The sequence below is a fragment of the Lygodium microphyllum genome, chromosome 21 (assembly GCF_053477565.2).
Source record: "Lygodium microphyllum isolate KBCC chromosome 21, Lygodium_microphyllum_v1.1.10, whole genome shotgun sequence".
Taxonomy (NCBI): domain Eukaryota; kingdom Viridiplantae; phylum Streptophyta; class Polypodiopsida; order Schizaeales; family Lygodiaceae; genus Lygodium; species Lygodium microphyllum.
The window spans coordinates 137,372,254-137,398,975 of NC_141155.1; the positions used below are offsets into that span (position 1 = coordinate 137,372,254).

The window sequence follows — 26,722 nt, forward strand, 5'->3', positions numbered from 1 at the left end:
GCTTACCTATCTTGTCATCAGGCATGTGTGTGTACACACAACACCCAAAGACTCTGAAATTGAAAATAATATGCCAAGAGCCAAAAAATGCCTCATATGGAGTCTTCAGAGAAAAAGCCGCAATCGAGCACCAGTTGAGGATGTACACCGAAGTGTTAACAGCCTTGACTCAAAGGCACTCAGGAAGCTGCGCTACGAACAGCATAGAGCATGCCATTTCCATGACTGTGCAGTTCCTACGCTCTACGACTCCATTCTAACAGGGGGAGTTGGTAGAGGTAAGCTAGCAAGAAATGCAATGCTTCTATAGAAACTCAGAAAACTCGTGGGAGATAAACTCACCACCGCTATCACTTCTCATGCACCCAACACAACGACCAGTCTAATTATGAATCAACAGCACCCAAGCAGAAAAAATATGTGAAACCATCTCACTTATGCTTGAGGAAGTACATCCACATGTATCGAGAATGATCATCCATTATCAAAATGAAATACAGTGCGCCGTTCAAAGCAGCAGTGGATGTCTACCCACAAAGATCAACGTGAATCAATCTAAGAGGCTCCTCAGCTCTATGTGTAGACAAGAGGCTCCTCAGCTCTATGTGTAGACTGCTAAGAAAACGGGATACGGTACTGCTTCCCAAGCTGATAGGCTTTACAGACATCTCGAGCTAGCTTCAGACGTGGAAGACTCTCAACCAGCTCATGGCATGACGACTCATTAACTAAGTCATAATCAAGATACCCTAAGCGAAAATGCCAAAGACGCTCATTGTGCGTAGGCTCCCGAGATGTGACTAAGGCCTGGAAGCTATGAAACACAGAGCCTTTGGCAGTCAGTTCGGTCAGAAAGTGTGTCATGTGGTAGTATAGACCATTAGGTTGTGCCTCACCGCGAGCAATCACTAAACCAGTCAGAGAGTCAAGGGCCTCGACTGTGGTCACTATAAAGAAAACTGCTCATCCCAACCAGCAAAGCTGCTAAACAGATAACAAGTTCACCCCAAGCTGAGAGACATGATATACATTGTTCAACGACGCCAGATCCGGAACCTTGTCAATGGCAAAACTGATGCAACCTTGAGTCTCAATCTTGACCGAGGAGTTGTTTCCTACACAGACTCGCCTGGCTATAGGGGCTCGGGTACGAAAAAAGACCTCTATAGGACTCATGTGATGTGTAGCTCCACTGTTCACAATCCAAACTAGAGCTGAAGTGCTCGACTGTGACGAGTGGGTCTCTGCAGTAACCTCGTCGAGAGCCAACTCACAGATGCGGACGAGACTCGCATCTAATGTCTCTATGGAGACGATATGGGCCTCTACAAACCAATCAGACAAGCCCTTTCGAGTTGAGAACGTTGTCAACTGAGATGACTCTACGGTGGCAGTGTGAGTCTGACCTTTAAACTGCCCCTTGCCATCACCCTGCCGCCCCTGTTGGGGGTTGCCCAACTGAAGGGCGGGGGTCTAAGACATAGATTTTGGTGTTGTGCCTCGTGTCTTTGATCGGCACTCGTCGTCAAAATGGCCAACCTTTTAACAATGTTGACAATACCTATTCTTTTTAGGTACATTCTACCACCCAGGTCTGAGTTGTGACTGGGAGTTTCCTTGAGAATCCCCAGATTGATATATCTTTTGAGTTTGATTTTTATTTTAAGTGGAGGCTTGGTTTGATTTACCCTTCCCTTGTTGCTTGTTCTGAGAATAAGCAAGAAGAGCCCCCCCTCTAAAGACGAATTCATATGAAACTGATCGAACAACCGTGCGTAACGCAACAGCTGACACTCAAATTCATAGACTATAAGCATGGTAGGCTTTGAAATTATTCCTTCCACAAAATTGAAGTATTTTTTTGGGAGTTTATTTTAGGAACAATGTGACCTGATCGTCAGAGGACTTGGGAGTCCCCGTAGTAGAGAATTCGCCGAGGAGACACCGATACTCAATCATCTTGACTTTCAAGTCATCCCGCTCAGTGATTTTGAAAAGCTGAAGCTCATGGTCAACATCAATATGACGGGTCCTATCTCGAGCCGCATAGTGGTCAGTCAAGTGTGCCCATCGCTCTGACGCTAAGTCAAAATGCTGAAGCTGAGAATGAAACTCAGGCAATAAGCCCTGCATAAGCTCGACAATAGCAGAGGCATTTCTAGCCTTCCATGAGCGAACGACCTCATATGGAATAAATGCGGGATCGGGTTGGGATTTCAACCCCTGCACTAGATCTCATAGGTTCTGTGAATCAACGGCATGGCTCATCAAATTCGACGACGTACTAAAGTTTGACCGATTAAAACAAGTCTTGTCATTAAATGCATTCTTGCCAAAAGATGAGCTAGAACCATGAGGTGTCAGGTGGGTAGAGTAAGATGATGGTGGGAAAGATGATAGAGGTGAGAGTATCTAATAAGAGTAAGGAGGGAAAAGACGTCAATAGGCACAAGTAGGCTGTGAGTGTCCAATTAGTACCGATTGATGAGGAGGCACTGGAACCTGAATGTTTCCATTAGGTGTCGGTTTTAGGTGGAGGCACTGAGACACAGTAGCCTTGTCCAAAGTAAGGCTGGGACACAGCATTATGACCAGAAGGTCCACTAGGCAATGTCATGGAGGCAAACTGTGGAGGCAACTGATTCACACTCCAAAGAGACTGAGTGGAATACCCGGGCTGCAATGATCTCGAAAGTGTGTATGAGATAGGTGAAACACGACCCAGCTGAGGAAAGGATGAGGTCCTAAAGGATGTGCATATGTTTCCATAACCCCCCAATGTGATGTACCGTGCGACATGAGGTGTCTGAAATGGAAATGTAAATTGTATAAATGAAAGTGATGAAGCAACGGAAAAATATGGTGGGATAGGTGGGTGTTGAAAGTGAGGTGCATAAGGTGCAGATTCTTTTCGTTCATTTTTATCATTTAAAGACTGAAAATGAAACTGTGAAGATGATGATACATGCGACCTTAGGCTGCTTTTTCTTATAATCCCCGCGACGTGTGTTAACATACAAGAATTGGTCCTCTAGAGGATGTTTTCTGTAGTTAACAGACTGGACTCTTTCTTCCACATGATCTCTACCAGTATATTGCAAAACAAAAGAGGCAATAGAAGAAGGCACAAAAGAGAAATCAAAAGTACCTTGCACTGGAGAGAACGGAAGAGTCTCAAAAAATGGAACATACTCTGGATCTTACTCTCCAAGAGGAGAGCCCATCCCTAATGGAGGTCTCAACGGCCCTGCAATATCATCAGACTTACGTGCAACATCTGAAGAGTGAAATCCATGCATACCTTCATTTAGAAGCTTTCCTTGAAGGGCAATCCGTTGGTGCAGCTCTTCAATCTTCTTTTGTCAATAGACTATGATCAGTTTATATTCCTCAGAGGTCAGCTTGCCTATCTTTTCTTCCATGTACTCAGATATTTTTCCCACCATATCGCAACTTTGTGGAGCAAGCTGATCGACCAACTCTCGCTAGATTCTCAACATAGGCTGATCTGGAGACTGAATCGGTGTTGATATGTTCGAAGTCATTTGAACCTGTTGTTGTTATTGCTTCTTTCAAAGAGCTTTTAGATCAAAGGCCTAGGTTTCTCAAAGAGTATCAGACTCTGATCCCATGTAAAGAAAAATACCCTAACACAGAAATATAAACAGAAACCGTACGACAAAGCACAAACTGATAAAAAGAACACAATGAGGGTTAGGGCTAGAGTAAATCAGAGACAATGAACACGGTGAATAAATGAAATGATATGACTACTAATAATACGATGCTCATGCAACAAATACACTATGCAGTGAATGTATATTGAACCTCGAACTCCTGTATCTCTAGGATCAAGGCAGGGGTAATGAGCTAGAGAGTGTGTCGTACTCCGAACGGATCTCGAATCGCAGCAAGGCAACCTCCGGATATCGAACACTAGCAAACGCAGCAGTGAGAAACTGGATCTAATGCAGACAACAGTGAGAAGAGAGAGAGACTAAAAACGGAGCCTGCGGGAGAGAGAAAGACTAAAAACACAGGCACGACAGCCTGCAAGAGAGCAAAAGACTAAAAACGGAGCCAGTAAGAGAGAAAAAGACTGAAAACGCAGGCAAGACAGTCTGCAAGAGAGAAAGACTGAAAACGCAGGTAAGACAGTCTGCAAGAGAGAGAAAGACTAACAAAAGGAGCCTGCAGAAGAGAGAGAGGCTGAAAACGCAGGCAGGACAGCCTGCAAGAGAGAGAAAGACTGAAAACCCATGCAGGACAGCCTATAGGAGAGAGAAAGACTGCAGACAGGAGAGAGAAAACTGTCAAAGCGGCAACGGGAGTCTGCAAACGCAACAGTTTGCTGCCGTGGCAGCCTATACGACAGTAATGCAGATGAACAGCATTCAGCCGCCAAGCAGAAATAGCAGCAATCAACATGTCAAGGGCTGGAAACAAGAGCCAAACTGAGGGAAACAGTGATGGACAGCAAGGGCTGAGATGTCCTCCGTGACTAGAGTGTGGGCAGCAAGCTGGTAACACTTGAAACCTGCAAAAACGAGATTGTCAAATGGTGAAGGCCTAGCTGCCAATTTTATAGAAAATTAGGGTTCTAGATCCTCTCCGACTTAACTTTCTCGATCCGCTTCCCGTTTTAGGATTTTGGCTAAAATAAGCCTAAAATAAGCATGTTTTGGGGCTGTTTAAGTGGCTAAGTGCATTTCTTAGCACAACACGAGCACACAAGCCAAAAAGGGCAAATGCCATTATTGCAAGAAGCCAGGCCACTACATCACTGAGTGTAGAAAGTGCATCGCCAAGGAGAAGAAAAAGGAGTCAAGAATGTCTATTTCTGATGCTCCTTCCACTGCTACTGAGTCAACGTCCTTTGTTGCAGACACAGACTATTGATTTTACACACGCAGTTATGACACTTCTTGCACTAATCGAGAATTTAGCTTTACTAAGGATGCAAGCACTTGGTTTTTTTACAGTGGTACTTCTAGGCACATCACATCTCACAGAGATTTATTTGTCTCTATTGGTGCAACTCCAGTTGGCAAGTTTGTACAGTGTGCCAACAATGCATCATACCTTGTTAGAGATATTGGGGAGATTGTGCTCACAACCATTGATAGCTCTATTCGCCGCCTACAGAATGCCTTGGTTGTGCCAAGTATAAAGAAGAATCTGCACTCTATTTCTTCTTTGGCACGTTGTGGTTTGCAGGTCATATTTGATAATGACACATGCATAGTGAGAGACAAGGAACACATGACTTTGGTCTTCACTGGCACTTTATGTCATGGATTATATGAGTTGGATGCTCTTTCAGTTGATCAGTCTGCATACTTGGCATCCACTATTACTCCTGTTATGATACAAGCAGAGTTATCGCATGCTCGGATGGGGCATGTGAACTTTGGTAGCTTGATAGTCTTACAGCGTACACAAATGCTAGATGGATTACCTCTATAAGAGAGACCTCCTGAGCACTTGTGCGAAGGATGTATTTTGGGGAAAATGCATCGGTTTTTGTTTCCCCGTGATGTTGCTTTAGAGCCACAGCCACGTTACAGTTAGTGCATTCAGATATATGTGGGCCTATGCAAACAAAGTCATTGGGAGGACGTTACTATTTTGTAACTTTTATTAATGACTTTACTCGATTCTGTTGCATCTATTCTTTGGTAAAAAAGTCAGAAGTGTATGATGCATTCTTGGTTTTTGTTGCACTTGTTCAAAACCAATCTAGCTGTAAAATAAAGACTCTCCGTTCTGACCGAGGGGGGAAATATATGTCCTCTATGCTGAATTTTTTTTTGAAGCAGAAGGGCATTGTTCATCAATTCACTACTGTCTATACTCCATAGCAGAATGGGATTGTAGAGAGGAAGAATCAGTCACTCATGGAGATCGCCAAATGTATACTGAAAGCAAAGAACTTACCACACAATTTCTGGATAGAAGCCATTATGTGTGCTTGCCATGTTTTGAACAGATGCCCCATCAAAGCATTAAAGAAAATTACAAATTTTGAAGCTAAGAACAGTCAGTATACATTTGGCGATCTCCATGAGTGACTGATTCTTCCTCTCTACAATCCCATTCTGCTATGGAGTATTAAAAAGTTGCATAACAACGCTGTCAAATGTTATTTTGTGGGATATAGCAATGAGAGCAAAGGCTACAAACTCTATTATCCTTCCTCTAAAAAGGTGTTTGTCAGTAGGGGTGTACTATTTGATGAAAAATCAGAATTGTCCCTTGCAAGTTTGGACACATATCAGGCTGCCCATGATGTATTTGAAGGGCTGCTGCCCATCACATTTGCTGATTCAGCTGGAGTTTCAGCAAGTGAACTCAATGTTCAGCCAGCTGCTCCATTGGAAAATGCAAAAAATCAGCCATTGGCTAATCTGAATATTCAGCAAAGTGCTAAAACCGAAATTCAGCAAGAGCTTATGCACAGTCAGGAGGCAAGACAAATGCCTAGATGGTATTTACAGACTATGAAAGATAGTCATATGCATGCACCCATGGCTGGTCGTACTAGAAGGCAAGCTCATATGCACGATACTACACATACCATGGAGTTTGTTATGGCAGCAAGCATAGTTGATGATGAGAGGCTTGAATGTTTTGAGAATGCACAACAAAGTGTGCATTGGATGGCAACAATGCAAGCTGAATTGGATTCTATCACTAAGAATCAAACATGGGATTTAGTGTCTTTGTCTTTTGGGAAGAAAGCTATTGGAACAAAATGTGTCTACAAGCTCAAACGGAATGGAGATTGATCCATTGACAAAGATAAGGCAAGGCTTGTAGCTAAAGGCTATGCACAGAAGAAAGGCATTGACTATAAGGAGACATTTGCTCCTACCTCCCGAATCTCTACCATCAAGTCTATGGTTGCTTTGGCTGCCCATTATGTATGGATTGTGCATCAGTTAAATAATAGAACTGCATTTTTACATGGGGAACTTCATGAGGAAGTATATGTATAGCAACCCATTGGTTTTGCAATTGAAGGATCATAACACTTGGTTTGCAAGCTGAAAAAGGCTTTATATGGTTTGAAACAAGCTCCTAGAGCTTGGTATGCAAAGATAGATGCTTTTTTGCTCGGCCAAGGGTTTATAAACAGCTCATCTGAGTCTACCCTTTATGTATGTAAAAAGGAGGGGATCCATGCTAATCATTTGTTTATATGTTGATGATCTTTTGCTTAAAGGGACACATGCTGATCAGAATTCAGCATTCAAACAAAATTTTCAGCAAACTTTTTAAATATCAGACTTGGGGTCTTTGCATTATTACTTGGGCATTCAGTTCATACATGATGCTAGAGGTATTGGGTTATCACAGTCAAGATACATTGATAAACTTCTTGAGAAGTTTGGCTTATAGGATTGCAAGTCAGTCTATATACCAATGGAACCTGGACTAAAGTTGTCATTATATGATGACAGTGATTTGTTTGATATGCACACATATGCTCCAACAGTTGGATGTCTTATTTACCTATGCAACACTAGACCGGACATACAGTTTGCAGTTTCAGCCCTAAGCAAATGTATGCATCAGCCACGTATGTCACATTGGCAAGTTGTTAAGCGTGTCTTTCGTTACTTGCAAGGTACTAGATCTCTTGGATTGCTTTATGCCAAGGGGGGACCACTGCAGTTACATGCTTACAATGATTCTGATTGGGCTCGTGATTATGATTCACATCACTCCACTTGTGGAAATTGTTTCTTTCTTGGCTCATCTTGTATATCTTGGCTTAGCAAGAAACAATCCGTTGTTGCCACATCATCATGTGAAGTTGAATACAAGGCAGCTTTCACTACCATAGTTGAATGCGTATGGATTAGACGCTTGCTAGCTGATCTGGATGTATCTATTACGGAGCCTACTCCGTGTTCATTGACAATCACAGTGCCATAGTAGCACGGAACCTAGTGTTTCATGCATGCACAAAACACATTAAGATACATTATCACTTTGTCAAAGAGAGGCTACATGCAAGTGATATCATCCTTGTGTATTATCCTACCAACAGTAATGTGGCAGACATCTTCAACAAAGCTCTTCCTTGTGACAAATTTGAAGCATTTTGCAATGCTTTAAATTTGATCTCTTTTGGTGGTGGATGATCCTTGTACTTTTGATCACTCTTTACTCCAAGGGGATTTATTGGGTTTTCACTCACGCCTATGCTCACAGAGGAGTGTCGGTGATCCATAGGACACTGGGGCACTTTTTACTCTTAGTACAAGAGGTTTTCTCCCCCAAACTTATTGTCTTCTTTTATATGTACTTATATGACACACTTACGAGCACTTATCCTGTTCGAATGTGAACACCCCCTACAACCCTAAGGTTTAAAGGTTGTACTTTGTACTTTCAAATTACACTCTTTCAGTCTATTGCATTGGGTCTCGTGCTTCATTCTCCACACTCTCTGCTGCACTCTCAGCTGAGCTTCAATCTTCTCTCCATCTCACAGTTTATAATGCAATTTTTAGGTCAACACCCCCTCTCGTACCCAGCTCAAATTTTTTCTTTTACCCCCAAGGCATCCCACCCCAAAGCAACCATGGCATCAAAAGGCAATGGTCATCTAACCAAGGAAGCCCAAGTGAAACCCCAGAGAGGTAAGGCCTTGGACAAAGGGTGTGCAACAAGTGTCCAATGGCCTACTAGAACCAACAAAGGTAGATGTAACCACACTAGGGATTTTTCTTTCCCCCTTTATAGCCAGTTTAACCTTGGACATAAGTACTAATTACAACAAGCATAAAATTCACATAAACTAAAAGTGCACACTATACCACTTTAACCTTGGATAGTGGACAACCAGTTGGCCCCAAAATTGGACTCCCTTACAATATTTATTTATCTTATATTGCAAATGGAAGGAGTACAATTGAGATCCTCTGCTAATCCAAGTGTCTCTTGCTGTCAAACCTGACTAGCAAGCCTCCAAATCGATTTGCTCCTTGGTTTGCTTGGGGATTGGTCTTCACCCTTCTTTTTGAAAGACAAATTCAGACCCAAATCTCATATTGGTTGGCCGAGCTCTTGAATGTCCTTGAAATTCCTCAATTTTAATTGTTGGAATTCAAGCCCTAGGCCTTCAATTTTGAGCATGCATATCAAGGTGACTATCAAACCCTAATTTTTGCTGTAGATTAGGGTTTACAACAAAGATTGACTGAAATCTCTTCCTCTAATAACTCAAACTATTAGAAAATATTGAGATAACTTAAGAAATGGCTAGGGAATGAGAGAGAATACTGTTAAGAGAGAAATTTCAGAATTTCATCACAAGAAACACTAAAAACTACTGCTAACCTACTCAAACAACCACAGGGCCTATCACATGCAGCTTAGAACTACCAAAAAGACTGTTGCTCCCTCTTACATGTTGTCACCTCCACTAGAAGGACCTTAGGCTGCTGTCACTTACTCCAGGAGGGCTCCAAATTGTTGTCACTTGCTATAGAACTACTCCCTAGTGGCTACGAAGCACATCAACAACCTCTCCTTGCTCTCTAATAATCTCCTTCTCTCTCACAATGGCCTGAATAGACTTTACCAGCCCCTAAAAACGTTTTTCCCACTTGCATGGGCAAGTTTTGCCAAGTGGTAGCTTGTAATCTCATTTTTCAGCATTATCCAACTTATTAAATCATTTTTTAGAATATTGATTCTAAAAATAAATTTAATAATTATTCTAGTTCTCAAGAAATTAATTTCACTAGCCAATAATTAAATTGTCTAGGCCAATTTATCTTTCAAGTATCCTTGAGTGGTTATTGACCCTTAGACTGGTATTAATTAATTAATTAATGCCTAGTCTCTAATGTCACCACTGACATTAGTAGCCAATAAATGAGTCTAGGCCCAAATTTGACACCGAGTACCTATCAAACATAACTTATTACAACTTTTGCCTTTGGCACCAACTGCATCCTCGGCGTCCTTGGCGTATTACCATAAAAAAACTGCCATGTGCATCACATGTACCAACAACCTTGCACATTTGATTAATAACCTAATCAAATGTTATTGGCAAGATTAAAGCATCTCAAAATTTCACATCCTCGTAACATAAAGAAAGCAAAGAGAGTATCCTAGGAGACTACTATGGGAGCTCTCATGAATATGGTGGATCCAAAGCTTACCACTCTGACCAAAAAGAAATTAGTGTGCATAAATGCATATTTAGAAGAACAGAATGTCAATGCCTTGTAGTGCAAGGTTTTCAACAAAAGCACAAGATCAATTATATTAACATCACTAAGGTTGGACGCTCTAGATGGATGCTAAAACCACCTTTTTAAACAATTATTTGGAGAAGGAAGTCTATGTGGAGTAGGCTCCTAGATTTTCTTTTAATTTCAAACTCTGTTTAACTACTCTTAGTGATTTGCAACCTTCTTTTAAGATTCTTTTCTAAATCTCCTCCACTTTGTTTTGTCTCTTCAAGTAAGGTGTTGGCAAAACTTTGCTGCTAAATTTGTATCATCTCTTCCACTACTCTTGCTCTTTCTTTTGCCAACTTTTTCTCACATTTTGATTGAGCCAATTTCATGGCCTATTCAAACATCAACTTCCATTTGGTCCTTAAGATCCACTTAGTACTAATGACCTTCTTGTGTCTTGGACCATCCATTAAGGTTCAAGTTTCGTTCTAATTAATGCTCTCAACTTTCTTCCATGGCCTCACGCTAGTATGGATCCTTTAGAGCCTTCTACAAACTCTCTGACTCAAAGTGCAATATGCAATCTGCCGTAAAGATAGATGCAAAGTGGTAGTAGGTGCAAGTCAGGCAGATCTTCTAGGGTCCTCTAGGATGGAATCGGGTGGAAGGGTCCCCAAATTCCACATGGTCTACTAGTACTAGCAAGGTAACGAGTCCCTAGAAAGGGATCCAAGTGCAAAAGACTCTTCAGGTGGAAGTAGACTCGATCCAAACGACACTATATTTAATGAAGTAGGCTAAGGAAGCAGCTCAAACATCACAATAAACACACTAAAATAAAAGTCAACTTCTGATGGATCCGAGGTATCACCATGATCCTGCCCATGAGAAAAAGATAACCACTCACTTCTAAAAAGCAAAAAAGAAGCGAATCACTTTCTATGTGTCAAAATAAGCATCCACAATGTAAACTTCATGACAATTTGGAAGATGGTTATGATTCTGTTGAACCCATTCACCTAGCAAGACTTAGCAAATTCTAGCAAATGTTCTCAATCCCAGTCTAAGGAATCATTAGAGTGATTAGCAAACTGCGTATACAAGCACAGCAAAGACTCGGAAGGAATCATTAAAGTGATTAGCAAACTGCGTATACAAGCACAGCAACGACTTGGAAGGAATAGGACTCTCAGCAATCATGGCAGCATTTGCATTGTGTTTACTATGTTTCACAGCAAGCTCTGTATCAAAGCATGAAGCCATTTTCTCAACCATCTCCTCAATGCATGGGATCATTTCATCTTCTATCTTTGAATTCAGCCTCAAGGCTTCAACCATTTTATCTATGAAAGTTGTATCGAGCTTACACAAAGTGACAAAAAGGCTTTCTCTAATATCATGACCTGATCTGCTGCAAATCTAATCTAGCCCTCGTCACCAATCTTACCAATGTGCAATGCAATCTCCTCTAATGTAATCGTGGCATGCACATGTGGCGGAGTCATGTGGCCTATGCTACTGCAGACCTGCCCTAGAGGTCCGCCTATTTGCCTTGAATTATTGCCCTTAGGTCATCCCCTTGCTTGAGAAACTCCCCCTACCTGAGCAACTCCCCTAGTTGCTAAAGTGTGCCAACTGTCGGATTGTCCTCGCGAAAATAGCGCCGCTTATCTCCTGCTGCACCTCCCTGCCACCCCCATCTCCCCGCCACCTCCTTGCCTGTCACCCTGCCTCACAAGAAGCAGAACAATGGATCCAAGTGGCTAAGAAAGGAAAACAACTAGCACAACCATCACCTACAGCCATTATCAATGACACATTGGAGGTGGAGCAAAGACAAAAAGTGAGAGCATTGCATGTTCATGTAACAGGGCTAAAAATGCATGAGAAGATGGAAGAAGATACCAAGGAGTTGTATGCACTTGCCACTAATGAACATCAAGAAAGACTGGCACACCATCACTTGGAGAGTGGGTAAGAAAGACACTAAAGGGGAGAGCTCAAAAAAGTGTGCTCTCATTCTTTGCTTTTCAACCATGGCAGCTAGGAGAGACTTCCTTGCTCATGTTGCATGTTGAGAGGTACCAGCGTGTTTTTCGGTGATGAACTCACACTGACCTAGCTAGCCCATATGAGGGAGTGCATGCAAAGAATCAAGGCAACTAGGGAGGAAGACAAGCTAGCCTTCTACAAAGGAGGAAGAACGTTGATCATGGAGAGACACACCAAATGACGGTGAAGGACCACTGGACCAGCCTTGCGGTAGCAACATCAAACAATAATGAAGCTCTACAACTAGATGTGGGGATATTTGAAGAAACATTGAAAGGGAGAGACATAGTCTTTTATGCGAAGACACATCAAGGACCACACAATACACTCCCACAGGTGACAGGATACAAATGGGAGTCAGAATATAGGAAGATGAAAGTAGTAGGGGATCAAGATGAGTGGCAGTGCTTTTCAAGGAGAAACTCTAGTAAATGATTGAGGTAGTTCGTAGAGAGAAGCAAGCTAGATATAAGTGGGTGAGAGTACGGAGTGTGAAGCACACTCTATACATTGCCATATGTTAATTTCCCCCCTAAGACATCTCGCTATGGTCCACCCAAGGGGCAATCACCATATATAGCTTTGGCTGAGGACATTTCAGAGTTTTCAAAGGAGCGAGATGTCATCCTACTAGGTGACTCTAATGCCAGGATAGCCTCACATCAAATGTCTTTATTTGACACGTCTAAGAAGATATTATTGGAACAAGATGTGGCAGAGTTATGGATGGCGAGGACCTCTCATGACATTATCTTCTGGACATAGGCTATTGTTGACAGACTTAGCAGAGGTAAGACACAAGACCATCAAGAATTAGTAGCCGAGCACGTGATCCATCCTAGAGATTTGTTACTAGCTTACATGTTTAATAGAGCCATATGTAGGCCTCTGAGAGACCTAGTAACTATAAGACTATTATGGTTGGACACACATTAGCTAAGTAATATGCCTCTATCCTTAAGCAAGGGTTCAGCAAATGGGTAGAGATGTGGGGACTCAGAGCACAGGGGCAGGCTGGTTTTAGGAGAGTCTACTCTACATTGGATCACATCCTCACACTCAACGTCATCATTCAAGAGGGCATGGCTCATGGCCAATGGATCTATTTGCTGATTTGTGGATTTCTCCAAAGCCTTTTACACAATGCCAAGAGACAAATTGATACATAGACTACATGCTATGGGAGTGCCTAAGGAGCTTAGAAGGGGGATTTTGGCACCATATGAGAGGGTCGTTGTTAGAGTACAAACATAAGAGGGTCTTTCAGCTCCTGTTCATTCCACCCTTGGGATGAAGCAAGGATGCCCTATCTAGGGACTGTTTTGGCTATATGTATAGCAGCCCTTTCTTGCACAATTGTGTCATCCACTGACCTAATAGAAACTCGATCAGCTGGAGGGTGATTTTGGGCAAGTGGGACAGGTTCAACATGCATTAATGGCTGGTTTTCTGCATGAAAGTCAGTCCCCCGAACCAATAGTATATGGAAGGAGACCCTCAAATACATCCAAAGAGTCTGATGTGGTTGGGATTTCAAATTCAACATGCATATGTGCTGAATTTTCAGAGACTATGACATCTCTACTCACAAAAACATAGTGTGTGGAAGGCATGACATTTCTACTCACAAAAACATTGTGTGTGGAAGGGTTATACACCCTATATCCTTTGATTTCCATGCTATACCCAACAAAAATGCATGATTTGCATGCATGAGGCCTTCAAGCTAAAATCTATAAGGCAGCCCTTTGCTCTAAAACATGCATCTAGCCATTTCCATAATAGTATGGTTCTTGCATTCCGCAACTCCATTCTGTTGAGGAGTCATCCTCACCGTAGATTGACATGCAATGCCATGGTCTAGCAAATAAGCCTCAAAGGCTTTAAACCATAGAAACAGGGAACGGCCATTCCGGCCTATAGGAACGGCCTAACGCGTTCCAAACCCTCCAAGGAGGTGAAACGGCCACGAAACGTTCCCTGCCATTCCCCCTGCCGTTCCCTGTTTGGAACGGCCGTTCCAGGCCTGTTGACTGAAAATTGACGTTTTTTCTCGCTTTTTTTTTTGCTTGGGTCACAGTCTTTCTACCACATATTCACCCATCTCCATTGCCTAATGTGCACACACTAATCTCTCTCTCTGGCTAATTAGGAGTCCATGCAAAGTTCAAATTTGATGCATTATGAACTCTTGCAAATCAGAATCAAATTTCAGCCAATCTTCAATTCCGAGGTATTCATCCATTTATATTGTCTAATTTCAAGGGAAATTGGGATAATTGGGGCAATTCAAGGCAATTTGGAGCTATGGGGGTAATCGAGTCAATTTTGGGACATTTGGGTCAATTTCATGCATTGACAGGTATTAGGGCAATTAGAGGGACATTCTTTGGGGCAATTTGGGTCATGCAGGGCATATTTGGGACACTTAAGACGTGTGCCGTTCCCCCCGTTCCCGTTCCCCAGCCTTGGACGTTCCCCCCGTTCCAGGGGGTCCTGTTCCCATTCCCATTCCCCGTTCCAGGTAACTATGCTTTAAACATGTACCCTTCTCCTGTCTGTGCAAAGAGTATGCACTTTCAAACCAATATCAAATTTTGTTTGAAGTACATAAATACATCCGATTTGGCCTTCAAGCCATACACCCAAGTGTACCTAGAGTAATTATCGATAAATGTGACGAAATAAAAATGACCCCCAAGAGCACAAGTCCACATGGGACCACAAACATCAATGTGGAAGCTATAATTTCCGGACGGCACGCACTACACTGTCCTTCTTAAAGGCAAACCTATGCATGTTGCCAAGACTACAACCCTCACAAGTATGGGGAGGTGGAATATCCAAAGTAGGCAAGGCATTAACCATCTAACACCTTTAAGAGTCATAAGATTCCCAAAACTCACATGCCCATATCGAGCATGCCATAGCTCTACATTTTGCATAGCAGGAGTAACATGCTTACTGTTAGAGCATGATGAGATCTCTTCAGACCTTTGTACAAAGTACTCGACAAACGAAGCACATAATCAAGCTCTCTATCTCTAACAATGCATTTCTCATCTTCAAAGATGACTTGAAAGCCTTGCTTATTAAAAGCTGAAACGGAAAGAAGGCTTTTAGTAATCCCAAGCAAAAATATTACATCCATAAGGTGAAAATCTGAGCAATTTGTAGCAATGATCACAATTGTACCAATGCCACAAACAGCATAGCTAGAGCTGTTCGCACAAGCAACTCTCTTCCCTATAGGGGCTGATTGCATGGATGTGAACAAATACTTCCAAGAAGTGATGTGCTTGGATACCCCACCATCAAAATACCATGTATGTTGCATTTCAGCAGCATTAAATATTGAATCAATCATAGACGTTTTAAAACTGTAAGTGAGAAATGCATCATCCTCCTCAATCAAGTTGGCTATAGCATCACCATCCAAAGACTCAATGTTTGATTGTAATAAACCCTCCCCTTTTCACGTGTTCCATAAACCCCCGCCCCCACCCCACTATAATTTTTCATCGAAATTATTTCTTCTTCTTTTTTTAACTCCCCGCCCCCCCCTGTCGACGCCGCCAACTGGCGAAAGGGAGAGGAAGCAGAAGATGACGATGAAGACGATGTGGCACAAGGGGCACACACGTGCCACCTCCCTCCCCCTACCCCCAGTATTCCTCCCCCAATTCGCAACGACGGCTTGCATGGCGGCCGGCCGTTTTGGACTGCCCAAGTGGAGGGTGGGGAGAAGGCCACCGTCACCCCCCATACCACTCCTCCTCCTCCCTATAAAGACCTCCCCCCTGGGACGAAGGCCTGTACCCTGCCCACCCCCCCTGTCGAGTTGCGCAGAGAGAGAGAGAGAGAAGAAACTTCTAGAAGTTTCCAAGCTCCCCCCCCCTTTGAGAGGGGTTCACACGCACTATCTTTCGTAAGGCATATAATCAGCAAGCCATCTACCAAGGACACACACGCAAGGAGCGGATTCAAGTTATCTTGATCAGAGGTTGTTCAAGTCTTCGTCCTTAGCAGGAAAGGCATCCTAGAATGGCCCCCAAGTGAAGATTGCCTCACGCCAATGGAAATCCCACAAACACCAACGGAGTTACCGGTCAAGGCGTTACGACAAGCAACAACTCAGGTTCAGGTCTAGATAATATATCCTTGAATAACCAGGTGTGCTATTGATAATCTTTCCTACATAGCAAATAATAGACAAAGGAAAAAGATTCGTTTTGCGAAAGATCATACTTCCTTGCATTGAAATGATCTTACATTGAAATGGCCTATTGAAATATCATGTTTTCTTGCATGGAATTGAATAAATTGGTGCATAATATTAGAGTTATTTCTGCAGAAGTGTAACTTGTCATTCGTAGGTCATTCACATTCATAAAATCACGCAACTAACAAGGCTTGCATAAATCCACACATAAAGAGTAGATAAACGTGTTAAGTAACTCATAGGAAGAGATAAAAGTTTTCATCTATTTGCTCTCTTAAGATGTATGTGCCAATATCATTTGGTTGTAGGATGCATCTTTAAAGTGAATTTTTTAGAATTGAATTATTGTAAGAAATGGCATCTCAAGACGTGTTTAGGAAGGATAGCTTGCATCTCCATATTAAGTATGAAGGATCGCACATTACATGGAAAGCATTTGCTCTCAAGGGTGTTAAATCTTGCATCCTAATTCTTTTGATATGGTAGATATAATTTTGATTGTATTGCACATAGGAAGTGGTCTTCATCGTAATTTCTACTAAAGCTAGCTTATAAGAGGAAAATTCGTTAGGACATTCTTTCGACAGAAACAAACTAAGAATTCAACCACAAGATAGATCGAAAAACGTTACAAAGTCAAGTTAGTTTTAGTCGAACCAACATAAGTGAAAAGATAAAACCTTGTCAACAATCCCTACTAGATTTAAGAATTCCTCTAGACAAACTTCCTGGGCATGATACCACTTAAATTGACACATCAAACGTCAAAGGAAGGACCCTCTCCACTAATCCAATAACGTACCTAAAGGTTGCAATTGAACAAGAGCTAATTAAAATAAACTAGGTTACCCCTTACCCTCGCAAGAGGATTGAGCGAAAGATTTCCATCATGGAACCCTAGAGGGGAGAAACTCTTAACGGAAGCTAGAGTGGAATTGAAATCTGTAATACATTCTCGAGAGGGTGGAGCCACCCTCAAACGGTCCTTGAGATCCTTAGATTGGATTATCTGGATCTTGCTGAAAACCCAACCCAAGAGCTATAGAACTTAAGAAAAATTTACCATCCAGAAACTAATGGGTGTTTCTAATTGGATGTAAGACCAATTGCGTAAATTCTCATTCTTATTGCAAAAGAATGAGGGATGAAACAAGGGTATTCCCTACCCCCACAGTGGGGCATTGCAGCTGACATCAAGGCAAGAAAAATCCAAAGGTTGAATGCTAAGCGTTCAAAAAGGAACTCCAATTTAGTAGGTGTTCTGAGCACTCGCCCACATTATTGTTTGTGCTTGTAATTTTAGGAGCACTGTTTGTGAAAGGATAGTTTGACCAAAGCTCTCATAAGAACCTTGTAAAAAGAATCAGGTTGAATTCCTGGAGGGGCATGCCAAGCCAACCCCGGCTGGCCACCAACCCTATCCAAGGGGGTTCTCAATAATCATGACGAGAATGTGGACCGAACCTGCCACGAGAGGTCTCTCCGTGAATTAGTTTGATCTTAGGAGGACGCTTGGATGCCAAGGGGAGCTCTAGTTGTAAATCCCCTGCCTCCAAGTCCTACTCAAATGGTCTACATGACTCGCGATGCATTCTCGAGGCCCTGTTACTAGTGCAAGGGCGGAAACTTGGGAGGAAAATAAGACGCATCCTCACGAATTGCGGAAATCGTCCTATAGACAAGATTTATATCTCAGTTAAAATTTTAATATAAAGTTTACTTTCAAGAAATTTGTTTGAACTATTTCGTGTTAGTGCATAAAATTACGTAAAGAAACATGTGGCTAACGTGTTAATTAAAGAAGCTACTTGTGTGTGTTACCACTAATGTGTCCTTAGGTAGAAAACTAAAGCTATCAAAGGAAGCGGGTGAACAGAATCCCCGACGAGTTCATCCTACAGCAGGATGGTCCAAGAGAACTGGGAGGCTTCTCAACATTCAAACCACGATGACGTATTGACCTTAGTTAATGTCGGATAGAACATTGACTTATATCGTTTTAAGAGACCGGAATGGGACTTTACCCTACGGATAGAGAGATTGAGCAATACATCCCTCTCATTTCTCACTCTTTGAACCAAGTGCAATATGAGTCCGCTTCAGTTCAGATGCTTTGCGCAAAGTAAATCTCGTCTGAAGACCAACGCTAGAAGGCTGTGGAATGACTTGACCATGAGAAACCCAATAAGATTCAAGTCGATCCTAACAAGGTTGGCCGATACGTTCCGTTGCGGAGTAGACTGGGAAGTCGCTAACCGACAAATCCTGTGAGATTCCGTAGGAGTGCCAAGCAGCATCTTTTAGATCAAACTCCCGATGGACTACTAAAACGTGTCAAGGTCCGGACATGTTATAGTTGGTATTAGAGGGAACCTATAAATAACACAATCAAGATAAAAATAAATCCGGTAGAGTGAAGTGATGTTTTCACTAGAAAACATTTTTCTTTTACTCACTTCTAGATTCTTGTTGCTTCCAAACCTGCGAGGCATGGAGCGAGTTCCTCATATTTCATATCATGTTCGAAACTACTATGAATTCTTCAAGTTATTACAGAAAAACTGACATGATGGGGATCCTGGATTGCCTCTACAACCCTTCACAATTGTATGGGAAAAGGCGTTGGACTTGGAGTGCAGGTTACTCCTACATAGATGCCAATCGGTTTGCCTATCTTCAAAACAATCTGAAAAGACTAAAATGGTTGGAGGACTTGAAGATTATCAAGTTCTTCATCTTCCATGAGACATGTGTAAACTCAATCCTGCACATTGGATGCCGGCAAGTAGAACAGACTCAATACATCTATGAGGAGGTGGTCAAAGTCTTGCTGGCAAATAGAATTAAGATAATGGGGCGATACGAATGTTATGGCTATCAAAAGTGGGAATTTCTTGAAGTTCCCATGACTTACTACTTCCTGAGAATCTATTCCCAAAACCCATATTACTATTCTGTTCCCATAGCTGAATCCAATAAGGAATTATTAACTTGGTGCTGATGTATCTCTTGAAAGAAAAATCGTCCCAACCTATCTCTATCTATCCCTAAATAATTGTACTTGAGGCTCATTGCTCTTTATGGATAAATGAGAATTTTATGATTATCTGACTTGTTGCACAGTACTAACGAAAAATAATCTACACAGTATTAACGAAAAATAATCTACGCATTGAGATAAGTTATGAAGAGAAGTGTAGATGCAATCTTAACGCAAAAGTTTAAATTGAACCACATACAACCCCAAATGCAGAATCAGAACCTTGTTCCCGCACTAAGCCCAGTAAAGACACAAGAGAAGAAGTTTCTTCTCAAACAAATCAAACCACCAAAATTTGATGGGAAAGGGAAGACCGTTGAAGCCGATGCGGAAATATGGTTTGAATCCATGGAAAAGAAATTGAAGAAATTTATACCTTACAGTCTGAAATTCTGTCAAAATGTTGCCTTGAGACGTGTGCCAACAGTAAATGTGCCTCGTTACACGTGCCAGAGTCAAAAGACTGAAAAGCCCCAAATTTCTTGCACAAATCTCGAAGAAATTGTGCAATGTTGGCGTTTTTTGTGTAGATTCACATGTAGGACTGCTAATCTGGCAAAAGCCCCAAATGTCAAGTGCCTCAGGATAGGATGCGCGTGCAGAGTTCAAGACTTGTCAAGTAGTCGGCTAAGTTGGCAGTACAGCCGGAAGTGCTGTGGAGCAGGAGCTGCAGGGCGGAGCTGAGGTTGCCAGACAGGCAGCGGCAGCATTGGTGGACTGCATGCAGGCAAGGCAGGTCAGGTGCTAGGCTGCAGGAAATGCAGCAGGCAATGACAGACAGGGCAGAGGCACTGCTGTGGCAACGCACAGGTGGCGCAAGCTGAAGCCAACCCACTGGGAGGCGCTTAAGGCAGCGGATGGGTGCAGGTGGCAGCGGCGCAGCTGGCGCAGTTAGGTGGAGCTGGAGGGCAACATGCAGGCAGGGTGGAGGTGGCAACACTGCTGGAGCAGGCAGCTGCACTATCTGGGCAGAGCGGAGCTTCCGGCAGCTGCAACTGCTCTTCCTTGGCAAATGGCAGCTGACTTCTTCCCTCAGGTTGAGAGCTGATGGCAACAGGACCTTCGCTGAGTGGCACTGGCTGATGGTGGCTATTCGGAATCCCTGCACAGAAGCTGCACTAATACCAAATGTGAGAAATGGCACCAGCTATGGAGGAGAGAGAAATGAGAGACCGTGACAATGTGTGAGCTGAAGCAAGAGAGAAGAGTGTACTTGCTGAACTGAATATATAGATAGAGGGAAAGTATGACCACTGTTTAGGTCAACATGTTAAGAGTTTCCTTATAACACATGCATATACACACAAACATAGAACTATGCACATGCGTGGAAGACAACGGTGACAAAGGAAATGTTTGAGTCTCACATAAGCGAGCTAAATCTCTTTAAACATGGTAGAATCAACTTAAACCTGGATTTCAACTCCCCAATACCACCAGTAAGTGTCTGAAGTTCCACAAAGAATATAATACAAACTTATGAACAAAACTATCCCAAAATGCAATTTAGCAGTGCTTTACAGCAGCTTAAGGCTTATCCAATGAGCAAGCAACGTCCTGAACCAACATCCCATCTGATCAACCCAAGAAGCATCCCAGAGTCCTTAACCAAAAGACTACTGATTTCAGGGGTCCGGAGCTTAAAACACAAAGATTGTAGATCAAAAATAAGATGTCACCATACCAGTGGAGCTGTCAATTAAACTATTCACACAATTCTGTAAACTCAGCCAAAGTCCTGCAGCCTGAGCAGAATTGAGCATAGATGAGGAATCTGATTTCTTCATGGTGTTTCCACAAAGAACGTTTGCCAAGTTCATATTCGCTTGGATTATTTGAGTGTAGAGGACGTTCATAGGATGCTCCATAATCTTTTAAAAAAACACCCAAAGAGAAAATGTTAAATGCACAGCAAGATATCTATAACCATGCTTTTGGTATGTTACTTAAACGTGTAGCTCAAACATAAAGAGACTAAACATTCCTACTAAGCAGTAGCTGAACAACAACTCAGTAGCAAACAGTTACTGTCTATCATTGTCTTACTACGCCTTGCAGCTTGTTGGGAGGTCGAAACCTGTTCGGAGGGACCAATAATGCATCCAGAAAGAAGTCAGACCATCCAGACGGTCCACTATATCCTACCCGTCCAGAAACCTTCTGTATGTTCCATATCAGGGAGCACATGCGTTCTTCCTTTTCCCATAAACGTTTCATGCGAGCTTTCACCTGAAATGAAATCAAGCAACAAACAAATTTAGCTCTCTATAAATGGCGAGAAAATATCCATCTGGAGCAGGGAAAAAAGTTGACACAAACACCCAAAAACAATTTCAAACAATAGATTCAACCGGAGTTAGCAGATGTAATGGGAAAGAGATGTAAACAGAAGGAGAAGAAGGAATCAGGATGTGCCTCTGTAGCCAATGCTACAACCATGTATCAACCATTTTCTAGCCAATCAGCAATTATCTGCCAGCCAATTTCTATTCTGACCTCCTCTCTTCACCTGTTCATCCTTCTCAAGCCCTAGAGAGTATCCATGGTAGGTATGTGCTGTAACTCAAGGTCACATTTATTTCATGAATAACCTTGGTGACATTTCCTTTTGCTTATGCCGAGTTTCAATTCAAGAACCTTTTTTTAATTGTATAAATTCAACTATTATTGAGTCTCTTTTATTGCCAATAAAGTACTCTATTTCTATTTATAAATAAATTCTCAATTTCTCAAGACCAAAGACTCTAGGGAAGTTCCTCTACTTACCATATTTGGACAAACTTGCAAGATCTAAGCGTAACCTTTAAGAAATTTCTCATCTCTACGTGTCCTACTTTAATAATTGAGTTCAACTTTTCGAACTCACATCTGCAGTGCATATATTCATTTCTAGATCAACTTTAATTACAGAGCTGCCTTAATGCATCGTGCATTATAGCTCATCCTGTAGCTACTTTTGTTTTCTGATCAATTCAAGTCGAGATAGCTTCATACTTGTAACTATAAAAACCACACGAATTGAGGAGCTCTGAGTCACCGCTCAGGTTTTACCTTTGCTTAAATACAGCAGTGGATAGATGTCTACCTTTTCCACACTTGCTTTGACCATAACTAGGCTGATCTCTGTTAATAACCATATCAGATCCATGTATCCCTTAAACTCAGTTTATACACTCCCCTCCTACTCCCTCCCTCCATAATAACCAATGACATTCCTGCCCTCACTCAGTCCCTCCATGACAACTAAATCCAACTCTGAACCCAGGATTGTGAACTCACTCAATTGCACAAAACAAAGAATCACTGATTAATTCAAGTAAAGCTGTAACATATTGATTATCCAAAGTATGGCTTCATACCTCATATGTAGTCAAATAGCGCAATTGACCATGTGTACCAGTATCAGTGATATCCAGCCCTTTTATAATCAAATTTCTATGCATGCCTCCAAGCTTTTCACCATTCTGGACCACTTCTCGTTCCTCTTCTCTATTATCAACGACAGATGTGGTTCTGATCAAATCCTCTATGGTAAACTTCAAGCCACGCATGCAATTTGCAGTCAGCTTGCTCTTCTGTAAAGGCATCTACATTCCAATAAAACTCACTGTCAGCATATAAAATTTTCCCAAGGCTGGAATGAAATGGGAAAGACAAAATCTTCGGCTGTGATCACTCAGTGAGTCTACTGTGTAAATGAATGAGCGAAAAACAGCATTATATTCTCAAAAAAGCCTTGGAGTTGTGTTCAAACATGGCAGTAACAAAAGGCAACTGGTTACTATGCAAGAACTCGGAAAGCTGAGGAGTTTCAGGACAACAACGCTGAAATTATTCGCTCTCATAGAAGTGCCTTTCAGCACATCAAATAGCAAGAGCAGATTATTCACTGTAAAACAGCACAATACCATCCTTGTGGAGCTATGTCACAAGTAGGTAGCTCCATGTGTCTTCCAATTTAAGTAAACTCCCCCTGTCCCCCCCAAAGTTCTACCTTTTTCCCCTAGCAATTTTTTGCACAACATTGAAAACAAACATGTTTTCCAGTATTGTACTAGCACACTGGAAAAAGCACCCATGACTAGCACATGAATGAATGAAAATTTTGCAATTCATTCTATCAACATCAATTTCTAACAGCCTTATGCCTTCCAAACCCTTCAATATGATCTATCTCTAGCTCCTCTACTCAAGGCCTTGAAACATATCACAAATATGAAGTATAGACATGGATTATTGCCTGATTTTCTAGATCTCTTTATCTGGAACTTGCAACATCACCATGCTCAAGCATAATCAAATAACCAAACAAAATATCTTCTATCAGATTAGAATGGCCCAAAGGGCACTTCCTTTTAACCATGCAAAAATGCTTTCAAAATGGTGCTCCAAACCTGACCTCTGCAATGGGAAGCATCCTCATACAAAAAGAATTTAAGGGAATAAAGATTCTATAGAGATTGTCTATGAAGGCAACAGATCTCCCCTTCTCAGGAAGAGACCATGCTCTCAAGCATGTTGGAGATCAATGCTCCACCCCTCAAGTAACTACATAGGTAATTGCTGACTCTACTTTTGTGAGCACCAGGCATTTGTGAGCAACACATTTAACAAGTACACCAAATGGTTAGAGGCAAACCCTAGAGAGCTTGGCACATTGCCAACCTAGCTACATGCATTTGTAGAGAGTCATTACCGCACTAGGTCCTTCTCTGGAGGGCCTCTCACAGCACAACTTCTTGCACTAGACTTCTTTTACTTTTTCTAGGTTTTTTTAAAAGAGACCCCTCTTTGCAAGGGACATCCAAGGGATTACATTAAATACCATGCAAATTTCATGGACCTACCAAACATTCATTCAGTGGTAGTTTTGGTCTCACACTTGAAAAGCATGCATTCAAAGCATTATGCCCTATTCAACATATCAATTTGTGGCTCCTTTTACAACGTTCAGCCACACTTTTCCACAAGGTTGTCAGGCACAGTATGGTACTGTACGATAAAATACGGTACTAATTGGTACCTTATGATTTTATAAGGTATGGTACGATATTAGTAGGGGAAAAAAAAAACAAAAACTTGGTTAGTTTGGATTATAGATAATAGAACACATGTTTAGAGCTAAAATAGCAATGTCACTTGAGTTAATAAGATGAATACATGAGGATAACAAGGAAAAACCGCACACACAACACGCGCAATGCGCTACTAGAAGACACATGGGAGTGTATATGTAATACATCAAAGAACAAAGTAAAGTTTAGGGTGGATGGACAAACAGGCTCTTCATTCTTTTGTGTGTGTGTGTGTGTGTGTTGGGGGGGGGGGGGGGGGGGGTGTCTTGGAATTGCATACTCGTCTTGGAAGTTGGAAGAGAGAGAGAGAGACTCTGTGTGTGTGAGAGAGACTTGGAATTATGATATTAAACATAAGCCTTATGAGTTGGAAGATATTGTATGGTCTAGTCTTCAGAGGCCAAAAATAGTCTGTTTTTAGGTACAAAATGGTACGGATACGTACCGTACAGTACAATACGAACCGTACGGAATGAACTAGTCCGTACCTAGTACGAATGCAACTATGCTTTTCCATATACACAGCCTTTGCTCTTTTCTATTTCCACCACACAGCTGAAAAGCATCACTTATCCATCATTATCATTTGCACTAATCAAAGTTTTTGATTCTCCATATTCTCTATTCACTTGCTTACAAATTTCATATACTCTACTGTGTTATCTTTTCTTACAAGGCCCACGTGGTGGTTTCTTGTGTTTCCCTCATCCAAAATAGATCTCTATAAAGCCTCACACCTTTTCAACATCCTCCCATATGGCTACATGGTGGTGAGTAGCAAAGTATATTTCAAACCTTGGAGGTGTGCTAGGAATAAAGGCCTCATGCCTTTTAAATGTGCTCGGGTGTGAACACACCCTTAGCACTTGTACTTACACATATATATCTATCTAAAAACCTAAAGCTACACACTAGTCATTGTACCTGAAAACGGGCTCACTCTCTACTCTGCTCTCTCGCACTCTCTCTGTCTCTCACTGCACGTTAAGACTATCTGTCTCGATCTCCGTGCCTAATTGGTCCCTACAAACTAGTATCAAAGCGTAAGGTGCTGCAGACGATCGTCAAACTAAGGTAGAAGACCAGCATGGTGACAAGACAACTCAAAGGCGAGCTCTCGGTGGGCAGCAGACTGACTGTCGCAGATGGGTTGACTGTCCAGGTGGTGTACGAGAGGATACACTTCCTGTAGGCGACGACTGTTGGTGCTCGAGGGACAGGACCAGCTGGACGTGCCAAAGACAGGATGGGGAAACCACTGTGTAGACGCAACCAAGCGCCAGTGACCACGCGCTAGCGTGACCATCGGGCAGCAGCCGGCACGTGGTTGGTAGCAGCTGACGGGCGTGTTGCACAGGATTGGAGGCGCACGCGCGCTGCATGGCGGGACAGTCGAACGAAGTCAACAGACCCTGTCAAACCCCGTCACATCTTTCAAATTAAAAAAAGGAGGGGGAGATATTCTATTCCTTCAAAATCTCTTTGAATTTGTCTTCTCTCCTTCAGGTGTTCACGCGCGTAAGCACAATGTGCAAATCTGTGCAAATTTAGAGCCAGAAATTTGGGGCTTCTCCAGACTGAGTACTGTTCATGCAAAATTGAGGCATCTGTGTCAAAAATTGCAGACATTGTGCGCATTTGAATTGGGAATTTCGCCACAATTATTGAAATTTTGCTCATCTAAGTGAATTTTTTCAACATTGGACCCTTAAAATTTGGGGCTTTTCCCAGATCTGGGATTGTGATGCAGGACAAGCAAATTTGTCTCAAAAATCGCAGGAATTTGTGACATTTTGTCCCCGACATTGAGGGCTTTTCATGTATATGCACAAATTGGGATGAAATTTACCCAATTTCTCGACATTGATGCACATTGGACCCCGTGCAATTTGGGGCTTTTGCAGTTTGGGCAATATCTGTGCAGGATTTGGGCATTTTATGTACATGCAGTTTGAATTCCGCATAATTTGGATATCAACACTTGGTAATATTTGGGGATTTTGCTGAAATTGCTCTATTTTGGCAAAACTGGCCAGTCCTATGCATGACAGAGGAAATGTAGATGTGTGTTTGATGCTTTGAGCACAAAATTTTGGGACTTTTAACCGTTCGTGTCAAATTTTATGCC

The 26,722-nt window shown here is 42.1% G+C and overlaps 1 protein-coding gene across 2 annotated transcripts in view; it reads right to left on the bottom strand.

The window, feature by feature from the left end:
• Positions 1–26,722, bottom strand: part of NRPA1 (nuclear RNA polymerase A1) — a 145,964-nt gene that overhangs the window by 59,146 nt on the left and 60,096 nt on the right. For both annotated transcript variants that reach the window (XM_087661269.1, XM_087661270.1), the window contains exons 6-8: positions 22,879–23,106; positions 21,566–21,748; positions 21,204–21,390 (exon numbers count right to left, since the gene is read on the bottom strand). In XM_087661269.1, the coding sequence (XP_087517395.1) occupies positions 21,204–21,390; positions 21,566–21,748; positions 22,879–23,106 (598 nt within the window). The remainder of the gene's footprint in view (positions 1–21,203; positions 21,391–21,565; positions 21,749–22,878; positions 23,107–26,722) is intronic.